General features: G+C 33.2%; 2 protein-coding genes across 5 annotated transcripts; one reads left to right on the top strand and one right to left on the bottom strand.

Annotated features, from left to right (window-relative positions):
- The first annotated feature begins 7,075 nt into the window (after positions 1-7,075).
- LOC141661068 (uncharacterized) lies at positions 7,076-11,672 on the top strand. 4 transcript variants are annotated; one of them, XM_074468061.1, is made up of 7 exons: positions 7,076-7,212; positions 8,472-8,577; positions 9,252-9,373; positions 9,520-9,641; positions 9,762-9,970; positions 10,724-10,801; positions 11,543-11,672. In XM_074468061.1, exons 2-6 carry the CDS (start codon positions 8,472-8,474, stop codon positions 10,732-10,734), a joined length of 570 nt encoding a protein of 189 aa, XP_074324162.1. In that variant the 5' UTR covers positions 7,076-7,212; the 3' UTR covers positions 10,735-10,801; positions 11,543-11,672. The 4 variants fall into 4 exon arrangements, with proteins under 4 accessions (XP_074324162.1, XP_074324160.1, XP_074324154.1 ...); XM_074468059.1 differs by lacking the exon at positions 11,543-11,672 and adding an exon at positions 11,130-11,286 and having other exon boundaries at positions 10,724-10,806; XM_074468053.1 differs by lacking the exons at positions 10,724-10,801; positions 11,543-11,672 and having other exon boundaries at positions 7,079-7,212; positions 9,762-10,287.
- LOC141661060 (U-box domain-containing protein 44-like) lies at positions 11,073-14,185 on the bottom strand. Its single transcript, XM_074468046.1, has 3 exons — positions 13,261-14,185; positions 12,810-13,110; positions 11,073-12,711 (listed from the first exon to the last, which is right to left on the bottom strand). The coding sequence occupies exons 1-3, from the start codon at positions 14,023-14,025 to the stop codon at positions 11,258-11,260; spliced, it is 2,520 nt and encodes an 839-aa protein (XP_074324147.1). The 5' UTR covers positions 14,026-14,185; the 3' UTR covers positions 11,073-11,257.
- Positions 14,186-15,685: the final 1,500 nt, after the last annotated feature.

The raw sequence follows: 15,685 nt of genomic DNA, 5'->3' as shown, positions 1-15,685 counted from the left end.
TCACAAGTCTTAAATACTGGTGACCAAACATTTTTCAGCATTGCTGGAATATTTTCACTCTTTGTTGTTTTTCCTCTGTCACCAGTGTTTTTCTTCTTGCTGTTTAAGGTATTATAATTAAGACCAATGGCAATGTTTGCACATGGTTTGTTTTTCTCATGGTATTGACCAACCAATTCAGATGCATTCTTGAAGGACTTCAACTTTACTTCACTTTTCTTCAGTTTTTCTCTTAGCACAGCCTCAATCTCAATTGCACACTTGAGCTTGTTTTTCAGATAGCCATTTTCTTGTTTCAAGGCTTCAAGCTCCACTATCAACAATTCAGCTTCTTGTTTTTCACTTTCAAGCTTCTCATTTAACCTTGTTAATCTGCTAACTTCTTCATTAGCAGCAACCATGCTTGTATGAATGTGAAACATTTCTGTGCTCATCTTTTCAACAGTTTCCTTATATTGATTTATATTTAAATCATTGGAGGTAAGAGTTAGTACCTGTGATCTAGATGAGGATGATTCTCCTTGCTCCAAGGCCATGAGTGCATAGTTTCCAAGTTCTTCATCTTCACATTTTCAGAATCATCCCAACTTTTACCTTCTGCAATATAAGTTTTGCTTTGCTGTTTCTTCAGAAGAGCTTCATACTTTGCTACAAGTTCAAGATAAGCCTTATCTTTCTTTACCTTCTTGGGTTTCCTGCATTCTGTAGCAAAGTGGCCTAGTTTATCACAGCTGAAGCACCTTATATTAGATCTGTCAACAGATCCAGTTTTGTAACCACTTTTGCTATCAGAATTGTACTTCCCTTTCTCTTTCCAGCTGCTGTCTTTGTTGAAATAATGTCTTTTACTTTTGAAGTATCTTGGCTTCCTTACTCTAATGTTAGAGAATTTTCTAGCCAGATAGGCCATTGACTGATCTAGCTCATCCAGTTTTTCAAGAGTGTAGAACTCATCCTTTTCCAATCTAGTATGACTTGCTACAGCGAATCAATTGTTCTCTGCTCACTTGTTGAGGCAACTGAGATATGAGATATGGGTTCATGATTGGATGTTTGGCCTTCATTTACTATTAAAGCACTTGAACCATCTACAACATGTCCTTTGCCAGATCTCAATGATTGCCTTTGAATCATCTCTAGTTTATAGGTTCTGAGAATTCCATATAGAACTTCCAGAGTTATCCTGCTCAAGTCTCTCCCTTCCCTGATTGTTGAGATTTTCTGTTCCAAATGATCAGGAAGAGTAAGCAAGAACTTTAGATTCACCTCTTCAGCTTCATAGTACTTGTCATGAAGCTGCAAGTCATTTATCATCTTATTAAATCTTTCAAACACTTCAGTAATGTTTTCCTTGGGCTTAGCCATGAAACCCTCAAACTGTGAAATCAGTATCCTTCTTTTATTAGATCTAACTTCCTCAGTTCCTTCACAGAGTATTTAAATCTTCTCCCATATTTACACAGTGGATAATAAACATGCTATTAGCTTTTCTAAACTGTCACTTGTCATTTATATTTATAAAAGCAAATCTTTCATTTCCGGCTTAGCATATCTTTAGCATCCCGTGTTTATTTTAATCTTCCTCTGTCAGTTAATCTTTGCCATTGATCTTGCGCACACTTCAAGCTGCTTTTTATAGACTTGTCAAACCAGCTGTTGGATTGTTTGTTGATTGTTTATCTTAGATATTAAACTTATCTACAATTCTGTACTTTGAGACTGTACTTCGAGATCTCCAGTTTGATTCATTTGAACATTTGATATCTCGATAAGTACAGAGGCTTATCGATATATCTAGTACTCCATAATGAGTTTGGCTTGTAGAGGTCTTAAGCTCATCGAGATCTCTAGTTTTCATAACTTCACTGGACTTGTAGATATCTCTGAGTTCTCGAATGGATATAGACTGGTCGATAACTCTGAGTTCTCTAGTGAAAGAATCACTTGTCGATATCTTTTTGAGTTCTCGAGTAGCTTTCCTGACTTCTCTACTCCCAGTGGATATTGCTTATCCGTTGAGTAGATATATAGCTCATCCATCGAGTAGATATATAGCTTATCTGTCGAGTAGATATTTCTCATCCGTCGAGTAGATGTTGTTCATCCATCGAGTAGATATATAGCTCATCCGTCGAGTAGATAATGTTTATCCGTCGAGTAGATATTGCATATCCGTCGGTACTCTCTGGAGTTTGAATGACTTCTTGATAAGTCATTCTGGAGTTCTCGAATGACTTCTCTATAACATTAAATATGTGACTTGTACGAATCTTGACTTAGAACATTTTTCTCCAAACATATTTATTCAACTCCAAGCTTCTTCAAAATTCTTTTGAGGCATGATCTTCTTGATCTTCTTCCAAATAGAATCCCTAGGCTTGATACTGTTTTAGGAAAAAGACTCTAGTCTGCTCCTTTGCATTTTTACATACTTTAAGTGTTACAAGTACAAAATACAAATTTAGATAACAATACAACTTACTTAGGGTTGGCCCCAAGCTTAACTGATTACTGAAAGTAATTATTCATTAATCTTCTACTCAGATCATAGATGTTAATGGCATTGTTAGCTCCAGTAATCTTTGACATCATCTACTATATATTACACCTACAAATCATGCATAACAATACATGAACCTATGCTAGCATGGCAAGTTCTAAATCCTTAAATTCATTGTCGCTTCATTAAGAATTAGCACACTATCTTATAAGTTTGCGACACTCATAAGACGAATACACACAACCAATACTAGGATATCATTCAATCACCACATACTAAGGCATCGAAACAATTTAACTAAAGAAATCCATAAATAAATTCGTTAGAACCCCACGATAACGATTAGCCCATAATCGGACTCATCATCAACGTGGGTTCTGATGAAAACATGGTATAGCAAACGTAGTCTTTATAACAATTAAAAAAAACCAAGTACAAAACAAGAGTAAGGTTCACAAGTAAGAAAACTAGCATCCAAATACAACTTAAAACAAAGATTCACAAGTAAAAACAAGATCTTCTTCGTCTTCGTTGAATCGTGCTAAAACAGTCTTCTTACGGCTCTCCTTGATTCGTCTCTGGCTTGACATCTTATTAAAAACGACCTAGAGTTGTTTATATAGTAGCCCTGATCAGCATAGAACTCCAGAAAATCAGTCTTCTATTCAAAACAGGAATTCTGAAACCCGACACGGCGCGGTCGCGCGCTTGATTAGCACGGGCGCACTGGGCTTCTGCCTAAACTGACTTCTTTTCTTTTTCATTTACAGATTCGAGCCGTTCTTCGCGAGCTTTTATTCCAACACCACCTTGACACCAAATTAGCACCAAAACAATGCTAATTACCTGATTACCTAGATAATGCCTGAAATGCAAAAACACTCGAAAACACGTTAAAATACTTAACAACTTGAGTACAAATGTATCAATTTAAAGCTTATTAGAGCATTATAAAAATTCATAAATGCCACTCAACACCATTCATTGTGAATAACATTGTTATTTTCTTATTAGAGGTAATTATACATGTTAAGACTATAATTTAAGTGTTCCAGACAGAAGGTATGAATATGTTCTCAAATGATTTTTTGCGGATCCGAAATATTGAGGAATCACCTGCATCTAAGGTATTCTTTAGTGAGATACCATTAAAATTTGCAGTTGCAGTCGAGCTTGATATTTGGTCAACGGGCTCAAGTTTGAGAGCAGTCAAGGCATAAGATATTTGAACACCGCAATTGAAACTCTAGAGGTTGAGAATTGTATTTGATTAAACAACCACATATATAGATTATAGTACATATTGACAATACTTGATTGTTTACATTTACAGAACTTGATTAAGTTAGAATGTAGTTTTTACAAATTTTGATTCATCTATTTATAATAATCCATGAGTTTTATATTTGTTAATTTAATTTGAGTTAGTCTAATTATTTTTGAAATATTTTCATTTATATTTTGGATTAAAATATTCATCATTTTTGTTAATATATTTGTGAAAATTTAAGAAAAAATAAGTAAAAATAAACTATTTAATATGATTATTAAAAACTATTTAGGTAGGCCCCACATATATGGGGGCCACTTTTTAAAAAAAAAGTCAAAACAACTGCTGCAAAGTAGTTTTTATGTTACTGTAGTTTGTCATTACAACATCTATATGGATCTATTACAATATCTGGAGTTATGTTACCTTAGACATGTTACTTAATATAGCAAATGTGTTGCTATAAACCTTTTTTGCCTATAGCAACATCAAATAGGATCTATAGAGACACATTTTTGATGTTGCAAAAAGCAATCTATGGTGTAGTGGGGGGTGAACCATCTAAGACCTTGTACAGAATTGCGAACACAATCAATTCTGATTGTGATGATGAAGGGAAAAGTGTTTCCTAGACATCGTCAGACCGAATGATAGTGTTGTAAAGTGTTACTAAGAAATAAAGGAAAGTTACTTATGCTGATGTGTGGTTATTGTGGGATTTTTTGCCCTCCCTTATAGAATGCTAATATAAAACCTGGTTTGCTTAACATTATGTAGAAATTGTGAGGCATTTTTGGGTTATGCGAGGCTGAATACTAAGATTGAAAGGGTTGGTGCTGCTCCTAAGATTGTGATCCCAATGGGAGATGATGACAGAAAGTCTATGTTACAGAATCGAAAAGCAATAATGTTGCGAAGGTGGATTGATAGATGAGGAACGGCTTATTGATGCCGCATGACCCTTTCTAGTGACATCTTATTTGAAAGTGGCATACAAAGATGTCCAATCAAATTCTTATTTTGCTTTATTTTTAGTTATACTATAATCGACAGTAAATCACCTTTAAATCTGTCAAAAATATTTGACCAATTCATTAAATCATCGATAAATCATTCGATTATCCAGAAATTGCCTCATAAATCAAAATCAATATTTTAATTGATCTGTTCCAATTTTTGAAATATATAATCATAATATAGATGAGCGTTTATTGTCCTTTTTTTTATTAGTGCATCCCTAATTTTTATGTAAATTTCAATTTTTTTGACTACATTTCTCATTAGATGCCAATTTAAGTAAATCATTGAGTATGTATAAAAAAATGTATTCAAGTTTATGTGGGACATTGTATTGTTTCTAAACTGATATATAGTCTTATGATCTCAATTTAAAGTTTTTTATATAATTCATTAAAACACAACAGATCACAAGTTCAACAAATTGTAGCTAAATGTATAATTTAAGGCTCAATTGCAAAATGTGGCCCAAATGTAATCCAATCCATATATGAAGAACAAGCTTTAGCTTTCTTTATTGTTCAATCAAATTCTTATTTTACTTTATTTTTAGTTATTTTTAGATATACTATGTTATAAAAATCTGCCATTTTTAAAAAATTATCGATAAATTGCTTTTTAAATCGATTAAAAATATGTGATCAATTAATTAAATTATCGATAAATCATTCAATATTTAAAAAAATAACCCGATAAATCATTTGTTCCGATTTTAGAAATATGTAACTATAACATAAAAGAGCTTCTATTATCCTCTTTTAGAGCTGCAAACGAATAGAACCGAGCCGAGTTATGTCCGAGCCGAGCATAATTTTTTTAAAACAAGCTGAGCCGATTTTAAAAACCGAGCCGAAAAAAATGTTCACGATCGGCTCGTTTATAAACGAGTCGAGCCGAGCCGAACACAAGTTTGCTCACGAACAACTGAGCCGAACTCGAGTTGTCCACTAATATTTCGCATATATTTTTTAATCGACCAAACTTAAGGTATAATATATAAATTTATAAGTTACATAGATATCAAATAATAATTTCATCTTACAATTATACACTCACACTCACACTCTACATTTATTTCTTAATCCATATAATTTTATCAATTTATTTCACAAGTTGAGTTTTAAGAACAAAATCATTTTTATTTTAAATTATTGAGACATTCATAACTTTAGAAATCGTACATTACTTTTAAATTGTTGATGTCGATTGTCAAAAATTTAATAATTTTTTATATTTCAGTTAAATTGGTTTAGATTAGAAAACACATATAAAATAAAATAAAGGAAGCAAGCCCCTTTAAGTGGTTGAGAAAATATAATTATTAAAAATTATTTTATTTTTTTCTTAAAAATATTATAATGATATAATTTATTTTAAGAATCCACTATTTTAATTTATTTGAAATCGTAATTTTGGTCGATTTTATCATACACTCCTCTAATAAAAGTATGAGGTAAAATTTAGAGTTAAGTTTAATTAGAAATTGTTTGTTAAAGTAATCAAGTTATAGTGATATGTAAGAAATTAATTAAATTATTTATTATTAAAATATATATTAATTTTTTATTAAATTAATCATTTTACTTTAAAATTAGTATTAAATTTTAATTAAAAAAATTTAAAATCTTTATGCAAGTGATTAGTAAATATTTATTATTTGTTTTATATAAAAGAATTTATCCGAGCAGAGCCAAATTCGAGCCGAATCCGAGCTAAACGAGCCGAGTCCGAGCCGATCATACAAAAAACTCGGCTCGGCTCTTTTTATTATCCGAGCTTATTTTTATGTTCGCGGTCGGCTCATTTAAGAAAATAAATTGAGCCAAGTTCACTTAAACGAGCGAATCCGGAGTTTTGTTCACGAACGGCTCTGTTCAATTATAACTCTGTCATCTTTTACGTGTCTAATTTTTATGTAAAGTTTCTATTTCTTTGACAGCATTTCTCATTAGATGCCAATTTAAGTAGATCAATGAACGAGTATGTATTAAAAAGAAGATATATTCAAGTTTAAGTTCGAGATTGTATTCTTTATAAATTGGTATCTAGTCTTAAGATCCCAATTTAAATGTTTCTACACAATTCCCTAAATATAATAAATAAAATAATATATTAAAATTGTATTTAATTCATTGAAACACAATAGAACATGAATGGAGGTATACTGTCAATATAACTTAAAATACGGTTAAGAAGCAAATAATTTGGGACAGAAGGAGTCATTGAATCAAATACTCTTTCCCTTTTTGTTTTAAAATTAGAAAAAAAATGAGGAAAGATTCAGAAATTGATTTCAGGCCCAATAGCAATATGTGGCCCAAATGAACTACAAGGTGCCCAATCCATTACTTATATATACGAAGAACAAGCTCCAGCTCTCTCTCTCTATTTCGTGTCCAATCTCTATCAAAATATTCAGTAACGGGTATGTCTCCCTTGAATATTCACAGTCTTTATACTATATACACACCCATGATGAATTATTAGTTACATGTTTTAATTGCAAGTAAGTATTTTGGGTTTACATTCGATTGGTATTTTAGTTACTAAAATAATCTCAGATAGGTACAAATTGAATTGGGTATTTTATTTTGTGTTGAGGTTGTTTAGTTTAGAGCTATAATTAGTTAGTTTTCGGGTCTGCGTACATTTTACCACCCGGGACGTTTTTCCCTGTTGGGATATATCCGGCTTTGTATTGTTAGGTTCATTGTTTTAGCTGGAAAGTTAGATTGTTAAGTGAATTTTTGCTAGTGTTAAAAACATATTGTTAATAAATTATCGAGGTTCGCTCTGAAGTGTTAGCTCCTGTTCCTATATAGATACTTGTTATTTGCTGTAATTATTAATGTTTATATTGTGGAATGTACATATATGAACTAATTGTAAATTTTTAGATGGGAAATAGGATGCAACCTGGACAATTTGTTCTCGAAATGACTCGTGATATGGTTATTTGTTAATGAAGCTTCTGTGTGTTTGCTGTCTCTTTAGTTTTGTGATGAAGTCATGCTGTTTTTACTGTTTTTTTTACGTTATTTGATCAGCAAGACGGTACCCTTTTTAGTCAAGTCAATTTTTTTTAAGATATTCGATTAGATTGATTGTACTCTTTTAACTATTCTCGGCTTGTGTGTCATACATGGTTATGTTAGATTTTGTATTGATTCTCTAATTTGTGGGCATATCATCCTTCCGAAATCTGTCATCTTCTAATACTTACAATCTAAAGTTTGGTCAAGCGAGTGTATGACAAATTGGCACTTAATCTGATTTAGTCTAGGCTGATTGCGTGTTCTTTATCCAAATTGGATCTAGATTAATTTCCACCCTTGCTACTGCTTCGGGTTATGGATGATGAGGTCAACTTAGCCTACCCCTACAAATTTGCTAATGCTAAATTTAAGTATGCCCTGCTCTGCAATATTAAAATATTAGACGTTGATTAGACGTTGATTAGGGGAGTATATATTTATAAAAGAGTAGAAGACCTGGATTTAGGATCACCTCTAACTTTCATCAATACGTGTTACTACTCACATGTCCATTGTTCATGCAAATTGAAAAGCGTAATATCTTTCTGCTAATGTCTATAGCACCATTTAGCGTGTGCTCTATTATCAGAAAAAAAACATTTTTTAGATATGTAAGACACATTTTGACCTTTATGTTATAATTGCTTAGATGACAACTAGTATTGCTGATGAGCTCTATTCAGAGATATTAGAGCAGTCGAATGGTGAGCTGGATTCAAAATCGACTTCCTTAGCAAATCATTTCAATTCAAGTGGTATGTATTCTCATCTGATTTACTTCAGCATAGTAAATGATCAATTTATTTATATGTGTGGTATATTACATAGTCTGTTAAGGATTGAGGATTAACTAGATGTTTTATCCTTACTGGTCAATATAAAATAATAGGTACCCGGTAATTCAGATTTTTTACTTATGCCGCAATGAAATTTCCTTTCATTACTTAATGAGGTGAAATCTTGAATGGTTATGGTAAGTCTTGAACAGGAAAAAGACATCTGGAAATGTACCTAAAATAGTTTTAAAGTAAAACATTTAGATATGATAATTAATCATGTACCTTGAGTTATTCTGATGCTCAGTTGTGTAATCAGTATCCAGTTCTTGAAAATATATTATGTTGTATATATTTGCCTATAATCTGTATGGATTATATACTCTTAAAGATGTTCTTTCTTGATTGTTTTTTATAGGTTATTGATTATTGGTATAGCACTGGGCTTTGATATTTTCCTGCCCGGCCCTTGAGCGCATGTTATTTTGCAATCAAATGTCTAGTGCCTAGGGTCTTCCTCTTCCGATGTTTTTTAGGAATATCTATTTTTTAAAGCATTTTCACAAGTTCTAGCAGCCCTTATTATCCATGATTTTTTTATCTATCTTCTTTTTACAAGTTCATTAAAAAAGAACACATTTCTGTTGCTATAGATTCCCATGAGGATGACTTGTGGATTGAAGATGGATTGTCATGGAATGGTTCAAACAATGAATCAGAAAAAGAATCTGATTTGGATAGGGAATGGCAGAGGAGGCGAGATCAGTTCCACACGGTAACTTTACACACTGATTTATTCATCAGATCACTTAATCCTCGATCTGAACTGAATATTTATATGTGGAATCTTATTTATATGGAATTCTTTGATAGTTTCCTGTAATGCTGTCAAAAATCTATCTGAACTGAATATTTAAACAGATTGGATACCGAGATGGTCTCATGGCTGGGAAAGAAGCTTCTGCACAAGAAGGGTTCAATACTGGTTTTAGTGAGTCTGTCTTTGTTGGATACAAGTGGGGTCTTGTTAGAGGTGTTAGTAGGTAAATGGGCATTTTCTTTTCTAATGCTAGAAACAAAGCCTATGCTTCCTCTTATACTTTGCAAGTTGATTGAATTCGGAAATTTTTAACTTAGTTTTTCCATGTCTCACGTTGTTGAAGTGCACTAGCCTGCCTTCCGGATGAGGTTAAGAAGAGGTTGGTTGAATCCGAGGAACAGAGAAATAAGTTCATTCACCTACAAGAATCTGTTAATGGTCTTTCTACATCTGATGCACTGAAGTTGTTCCATGATGATATGTCCAACAGTGTTGAAAAACAAAAGGAGCATCCCATGCCAACTTCACTCGAGGAAAAAGAGCACGCCTCAGGTTCAAATGACAATCTCCTAGAAACGTATTATGAAGATATGCAGGCACTTATTATTGAATCTCCTGCGATAAAAGTACATTTTGAGATACCCAAGTAGATACTTGTATGTTGTAATGCCAAGCTTGTATACGGTATGTTTAATTGCTCCATACTAATACTCTGGACAATGGTGCAAGTAGATGATTTCCATATGGCGAAACTCTGTTGTATATGAATTTTTTATATAAAGAAAACCTTGTCAAATGTTGCAAGATCATCTACTGCATAAAGATTACTCTATCTTTGTTTAAGATCTGACTGTTGACATTTTTGGTCTGCCCCAAAGCAGAGTTGTAAATTAATCCACACTCGAGTGAATAATTTGAAATAGCAAATGAGTGATGTGCTTTTTTTGGTAAATTTGATCGTAATGTATAGAACTTGATTCATTAATTCTGAATAGTTCTGGCACAGCACATTAGTATCCTCTGACTTGAATGTATTGATCTCCTGGTATTATAAAGAGTTCTTAGATGATTAAAATGTGACAGCCTTGTACTAATTGTTACAGAATGCAAACAAATATTAGCAAGTGAACACAAAAAGATTAACAATTGGAGCATTTTGATGTACATGAGAAGCCATCTGAGAATTGCAATTCTGCTGTATGCTTTGTTTGCTTGCTTTATGGGAACGAATTTGATTATATAGTTTTGTTTTCTAGCTCTTTGTTTTTCTCTTGTGTTTCTAAATCTGATAATTTTTATTACTAGTTCGATGTTGATAAAGGTCTGCAGTCCAAGAACCAGAAAGGACTTGACCGAGTAATCTTCACTTGATCAAATCAGCAGGTTAGTAAATCAAAATTTATGCGCATACTTAAACTTGCCCTACCTGTGATCGACACTCACAAGCATGTTGAATGTATGGTGCATCAATGAAACATTACTCAATACACTCCACACTATGTCCAGCTCATTTCTGGTTACACCTTGGCTCTCTGATAAAGTATCTAGATCTTAAAAACTTACAATGTGTTGAAATAAAATCGGAAACTGTGCAAATATCCTTGGAGATCTACAGGCAAAAAATTGAGAAGCCGTAAAAAGTAACAAGTAGGTGTGCACCCAAAAAACATATCAACATTTCTTTCTTTCGCTCTTCCTTTACTTACAAAAGATATTGATCATTTCTAGTACTTGATAGAAGTTCTCAAGCCAAACAAGTAAGCTATAAATATCTAGAAACCCATGTATAAACAAACCGAACAACGAATCATTTTTTCATCTGACTTGATGCACTATTTCTTAAAAGTAACTTGACTGAGGTTGCAATAGCTCGAGCTGGGCCAATAGTTTAGCGACTGTAGGTTTCAATTTAAGATCGCCCTTCTGGGCGAGCTCAATAAGTACCACTTGAGCAGAGTTTCCATACTCTATTCTGTGAACCTCAGTTTTAAAAATCCTGTCCAACGCCCATAACCCTTTTTGTTGAGCCTTTACGGTTCCAAACTCCAAAACTTTTATAATGGCTTGGACACCGGATAGTTTTGCAATATAATTGCTTCCTGATTCCGATATTTCATCTTGTAGAAGTGTGGAGAGTGCAATAAGAACTGCTTCATCAGCTTCCCTTTCTTTACCTTCCAATATTCGGATAAGTGGACGAATTGCGTCTGCTTTAACCATGCAGAAAGTACTTTTGACAAAACAGTTACCATTATGGACTTCACAAAATGCAGTTCCCGTATGTGAGCCACATAACCAACTTGGCTTTCTTGTTTTTCTCAAGGATACTGTGTTCTGTGATAACTGAGCTAGAGCTGTTGCAGCATTACATTTGGTGAGTATTGATCCAGTTGACAGTAATTTCACTAGCACCGGAATGATTCCATTTTCAGCAGAGTAATGTTGTAGCTTTTTGTCAGAAGAAATAGTGAAGCGAATCAGTATAGCTGATATGCTTTCAAATAACCTCGACATTGCATTTGTTAATATTCCCTGGCTCGAGTCCACTATCGTAACTAGAATTGGTAGTAAATTTGCTCTTTTAAGTGTATCTGTCGCTTTCTTTTCGCTAACAGGCAAATTACTGATTATGCCAATTGCTGCACATTTTTCTTTTTCAGACTTTGATGAAGAGATAATATTTATTATAGTATTGAGATGAGTTTCTCCCACCTGCTCTGAAAATTCCTGGGATGAATCTTTAGAAAGAGTATACATAAATTTCAAGGCAGCAGTCCTGATTTTAGTGTCTGTTTCAACAAGAAAAGGCAGCAGAAGTTGAAAAGCGCCATTTTCCTTCATTTTCCTTCTGACTTTTGATGCACTAGGGTGTCCGGAAATGCTGTTTAGTGCTTTTAACAGATGAAACTGAATACTTGGGCTACATAGATTTAGAAGCGAGAGCATTTGAAGAGCGATATCCTTGTTTACAAGGACCGATTCTGACTTGGCAATTCGTGCAAGAATAGCTGATGCTGGTTCGCGTAAAGTCATTAGGACAGATGTCACCGAGAACAGGAGCTGGAGGAGGGATGCTACAATACCTGAAGTGATCAAACGGCTCGTGTTCTCTTTCAAGCTTGACAAATTCTTGAGTGCACTCAAAGCAGACAATTTAGCTTCCAACTTCCCCTCTTTAAACATTTTGGCAAGCGGTTCAATTGCCCCATTTTCTCCTATTGAAGCTCTTGTTTGATCTCTTAGATCCATTCTTGAAAGCGCAGTTGCCATAAGGATCTTGCTCATGTCCGAACCTGAATAGACTCCATTAGATTATTAAATAAACTGTTTTGAAGCCTAAATGAGATTGTAGTAAATTAGTACTAGAAAACAATTTAGGTTCATTACTTACCTTCCTTTAGGTACTGAACTAGTGGCTTAAAGTAACCAGCCTCTGCCATATGCAGAGCATTTTGAGTATTGTTAGACAAAGTATTTAGCAGTTTCCCTGCATCATGTGAAGCTACTTGATCTTCTCCGTTAAATATAGCAACCAGCATAACAATGCACCCCTGGATTCTTCCAATCCTTCTCCTAACCGCAGATACATCAGAAAGCGTGGACAACAACCCCACGGCCTCCTTCTGCTCCTCCAGATCTCGCGTCAATGATTTCACTAGCGTTGACAAATGCGCAATGTCTACCATCTTCTCCTGAAAGTTTTCGTGAAATTTTAAACCAATTTTCACTAATAAGTAAATTGACCAACAAATACGCTACAGTTAAGTATTTAAAGTGTTATCACAGAGTACTAGATTTTACTGGCACAAAGTTGGAGAGTAGAATCAGCAATCAGCACATACCTTGTTTTGATCATTGTATGCTACCAGTGTTCTTAATATCCGAATTATGGTCAATCGATTGTAAGGCTTACTCGAACCTAACCGATTAAACAGAACTGGAATGATCCCTTCATCATTAATCCATTCATCACTAACCTTATTATCACTAATCAACGAATACAATCCCAGAATTGCATATCTAAATTCATCATCATCACCGTACTTAACCTGCATCACAACATCCTCGATGCTCACACAACTTTCAGTCTCCTGCAATATTTCATCCTCCGTATCCTCCTCAGTACCAAACTCTTCCACAATCTCCTCAGATTTCGAGTCAAAAGAGCTGACAGCATCACTGCCAAACCTTGCATTCATCATTTCCTTCTGCAAAGACCTGATGTTATCTTTCCCATCAATCAAAATATCATGTCCTGCAAACAGAACAAGGCCTAATGATCTTCCAAGATTCTGAGTAACTTCCTGAATTTGCTTAACGTGCAACGATTCACACTTTGGGCTTCTGATCAAGGCTTTGGCACGTTTCAGCTCGCTCTCTAATGCTTCCAAGGCCTTAAGAATAGGTGGTATGTCCATTAGTTTGTTTTCCTTAATATCCATAAGAACTGGAGGTAGTTTCTCTATCATGACTGAGAAATCAGACGAAATCACTGACTCTTTCGCCAACGAAGAAACCTCATCAGCAGATGCTTGTAGCTCCAAAACCAGGTCACATAAACTCTTGCAATCTGATTCTGCTAACATATTGGAGTCAGTTGTCTTCATAATATAGCACCAATAAGTTACAACATATATGTTTATTTATAAACTTTGTCAAGTAAACAAGTGAAATGAAATGAGTTATGTATTCATATTTAAGAAGAACTGATGAGCCTGAAATGTGCTGTCTGAAGAAGATAATAAAATAGGATGACTTGGTAAAATCAGAAACTTATTTCATGGGTCTACTCTTTTGTCATCTTACTTCAAACGTAAAACACAAGGTATATATTATATTAGGCTCCAACTAAAATTAGAACATATTTGAAAATATAATTTGAAAATTCCAATAATTGCATAGTTAAAATTAGTATTGGGATAGGAAATTTTACTTCAATATAAATCTTTTGCTCAGATAATTATAATATTTTGGATCAGATCATCAATGATCTTACAAAATAATTTAGGGGTTTTTTCAAAAATACCCATATTGCATAAATTATTTTCAAAAATATGTATTCAACATTTACAACCTTATATGCAACATGAAATGCAACATTGTAATCTGATATGCAATTTCGAGCAATTTTCTCTGCAACCTCATATGCAATATTAACCGTATTTTTATAAATAAATTCGAAAATATGGGTATTTTTATAAATTCCCAGTAATTTATCGATTTAACAGTTAATTAAATTTATTCTAACACCATAATATCGACCAATTACTTGATAGAATATCAGGCAGGAAAGCTGAGTTATAATTTTCTCTCATTTTTTATATTCCTCCCTAATATTTCATCATTGCCAACACCAATTTATAATTGAACTAAGATTCTTGTACACAAATCTTGTGTATTTATTTTATATGATGTGCGTAGAAAATGATATTTGAAAACAACTTTAAAGGCAATAAAGAAAGTGGAGATAAAACAAATGGGAAAAAGGGCAGCCGTTAGTGAAGGAAGGTATCAAAGTTGTCATTTTATAAAATGAAGTGTTTTTGTGTTTTAGAATTTTGACTAGTTAAACAGATCGGAGAAAGACCAAGTCAGCTCCCACTTTATGAATTAACGTGTTTTCAAGTTGACAGTTTGAAAAGGTTCAGTTTTGAGGGGCCTAGGACGGCCATATAAATTATTGATATCAATGGGATTATTCTGGATCAGAAAATTTTGGTAAAGAACTGTATTGAAAATAAATTGTAAATTGTGTATGACCAATTTATTTTTATGCCCAATAAAGCGTTAGCGTGGGCGGATCCTATAAGCGGGGAAGGGTCATTCGATCCTCTTAAATTTTTAATTTAGTTAAATATATATATTTAAATTATATAAAAATTAAAAATGACACCACTTAAATTTTGCAAAAAAAGTTGCCCCTATTTCAAAAAATTTCATTGCGGCAAAAATTTTATGAATGAAAGTTATATTTTTTTTGTTTTAAAAAGTTATGGGTTACAAATGAAATAGAAGTTAAGAATTGATGACAAAAAAATAAAAATAAATATCGAACTACAACCAAATTGAAATAATAATCAATAAAGTAATAAACTAGCTAAAATAATTTTTTTTTCTGGTACCAACATAATGGACACAAAGTATATTTACTCTCGATAAAGTAATATTTTTTTTGGTTCCAATCATATTACTTTGCAGAGGTTTAACTATAGTATTTTTAGTTAATTCACTTTAACACCATTGGTTTTTGATTTTGATAGAGTTAGT

This window comes from Apium graveolens, chromosome 1, assembly GCF_009905375.1.
Source record: "Apium graveolens cultivar Ventura chromosome 1, ASM990537v1, whole genome shotgun sequence".
Lineage (NCBI taxonomy): Eukaryota > Viridiplantae > Streptophyta > Magnoliopsida > Apiales > Apiaceae > Apium > Apium graveolens.
Note: the sequence above shows the minus strand (reverse complement) of the source record. Positions and strands in the feature narration are given on the sequence as shown.

What these genes read in the sequence shown, in the direction of transcription:
- LOC141661060 (XM_074468046.1), bottom strand. Translation starts at nt 14,025, where the DNA reads ATGAAGACAACTGACTCCAATATGTTAGCAGAATCAGATTGCAAGAGT. An exon ending in CATACAATGATCAAAACAAG is followed by an intron (nt 13,111 to 13,260) that starts GTATGTGCTGAT and finishes GAAAACTTTCAG; the next exon opens with GAGAAGATGGTAGACATTGC. An exon ending in AGTTCAGTACCTAAAGGAAG is followed by an intron (nt 12,712 to 12,809) that starts GTAAGTAATGAA and finishes GAGTCTATTCAG; the next exon opens with GTTCGGACATGAGCAAGATC.
- LOC141661068 (XM_074468057.1), top strand. Translation starts at nt 8,472, where the DNA reads ATGACAACTAGTATTGCTGATGAGCTCTATTCAGAGATATTAGAGCAG. An exon ending in AAATCATTTCAATTCAAGTG is followed by an intron (nt 8,578 to 9,251) that starts GTATGTATTCTC and finishes CTGTTGCTATAG; the next exon opens with ATTCCCATGAGGATGACTTG. An exon ending in CTTGTTAGAGGTGTTAGTAG is followed by an intron (nt 9,642 to 9,761) that starts GTAAATGGGCAT and finishes ACGTTGTTGAAG; the next exon opens with TGCACTAGCCTGCCTTCCGG.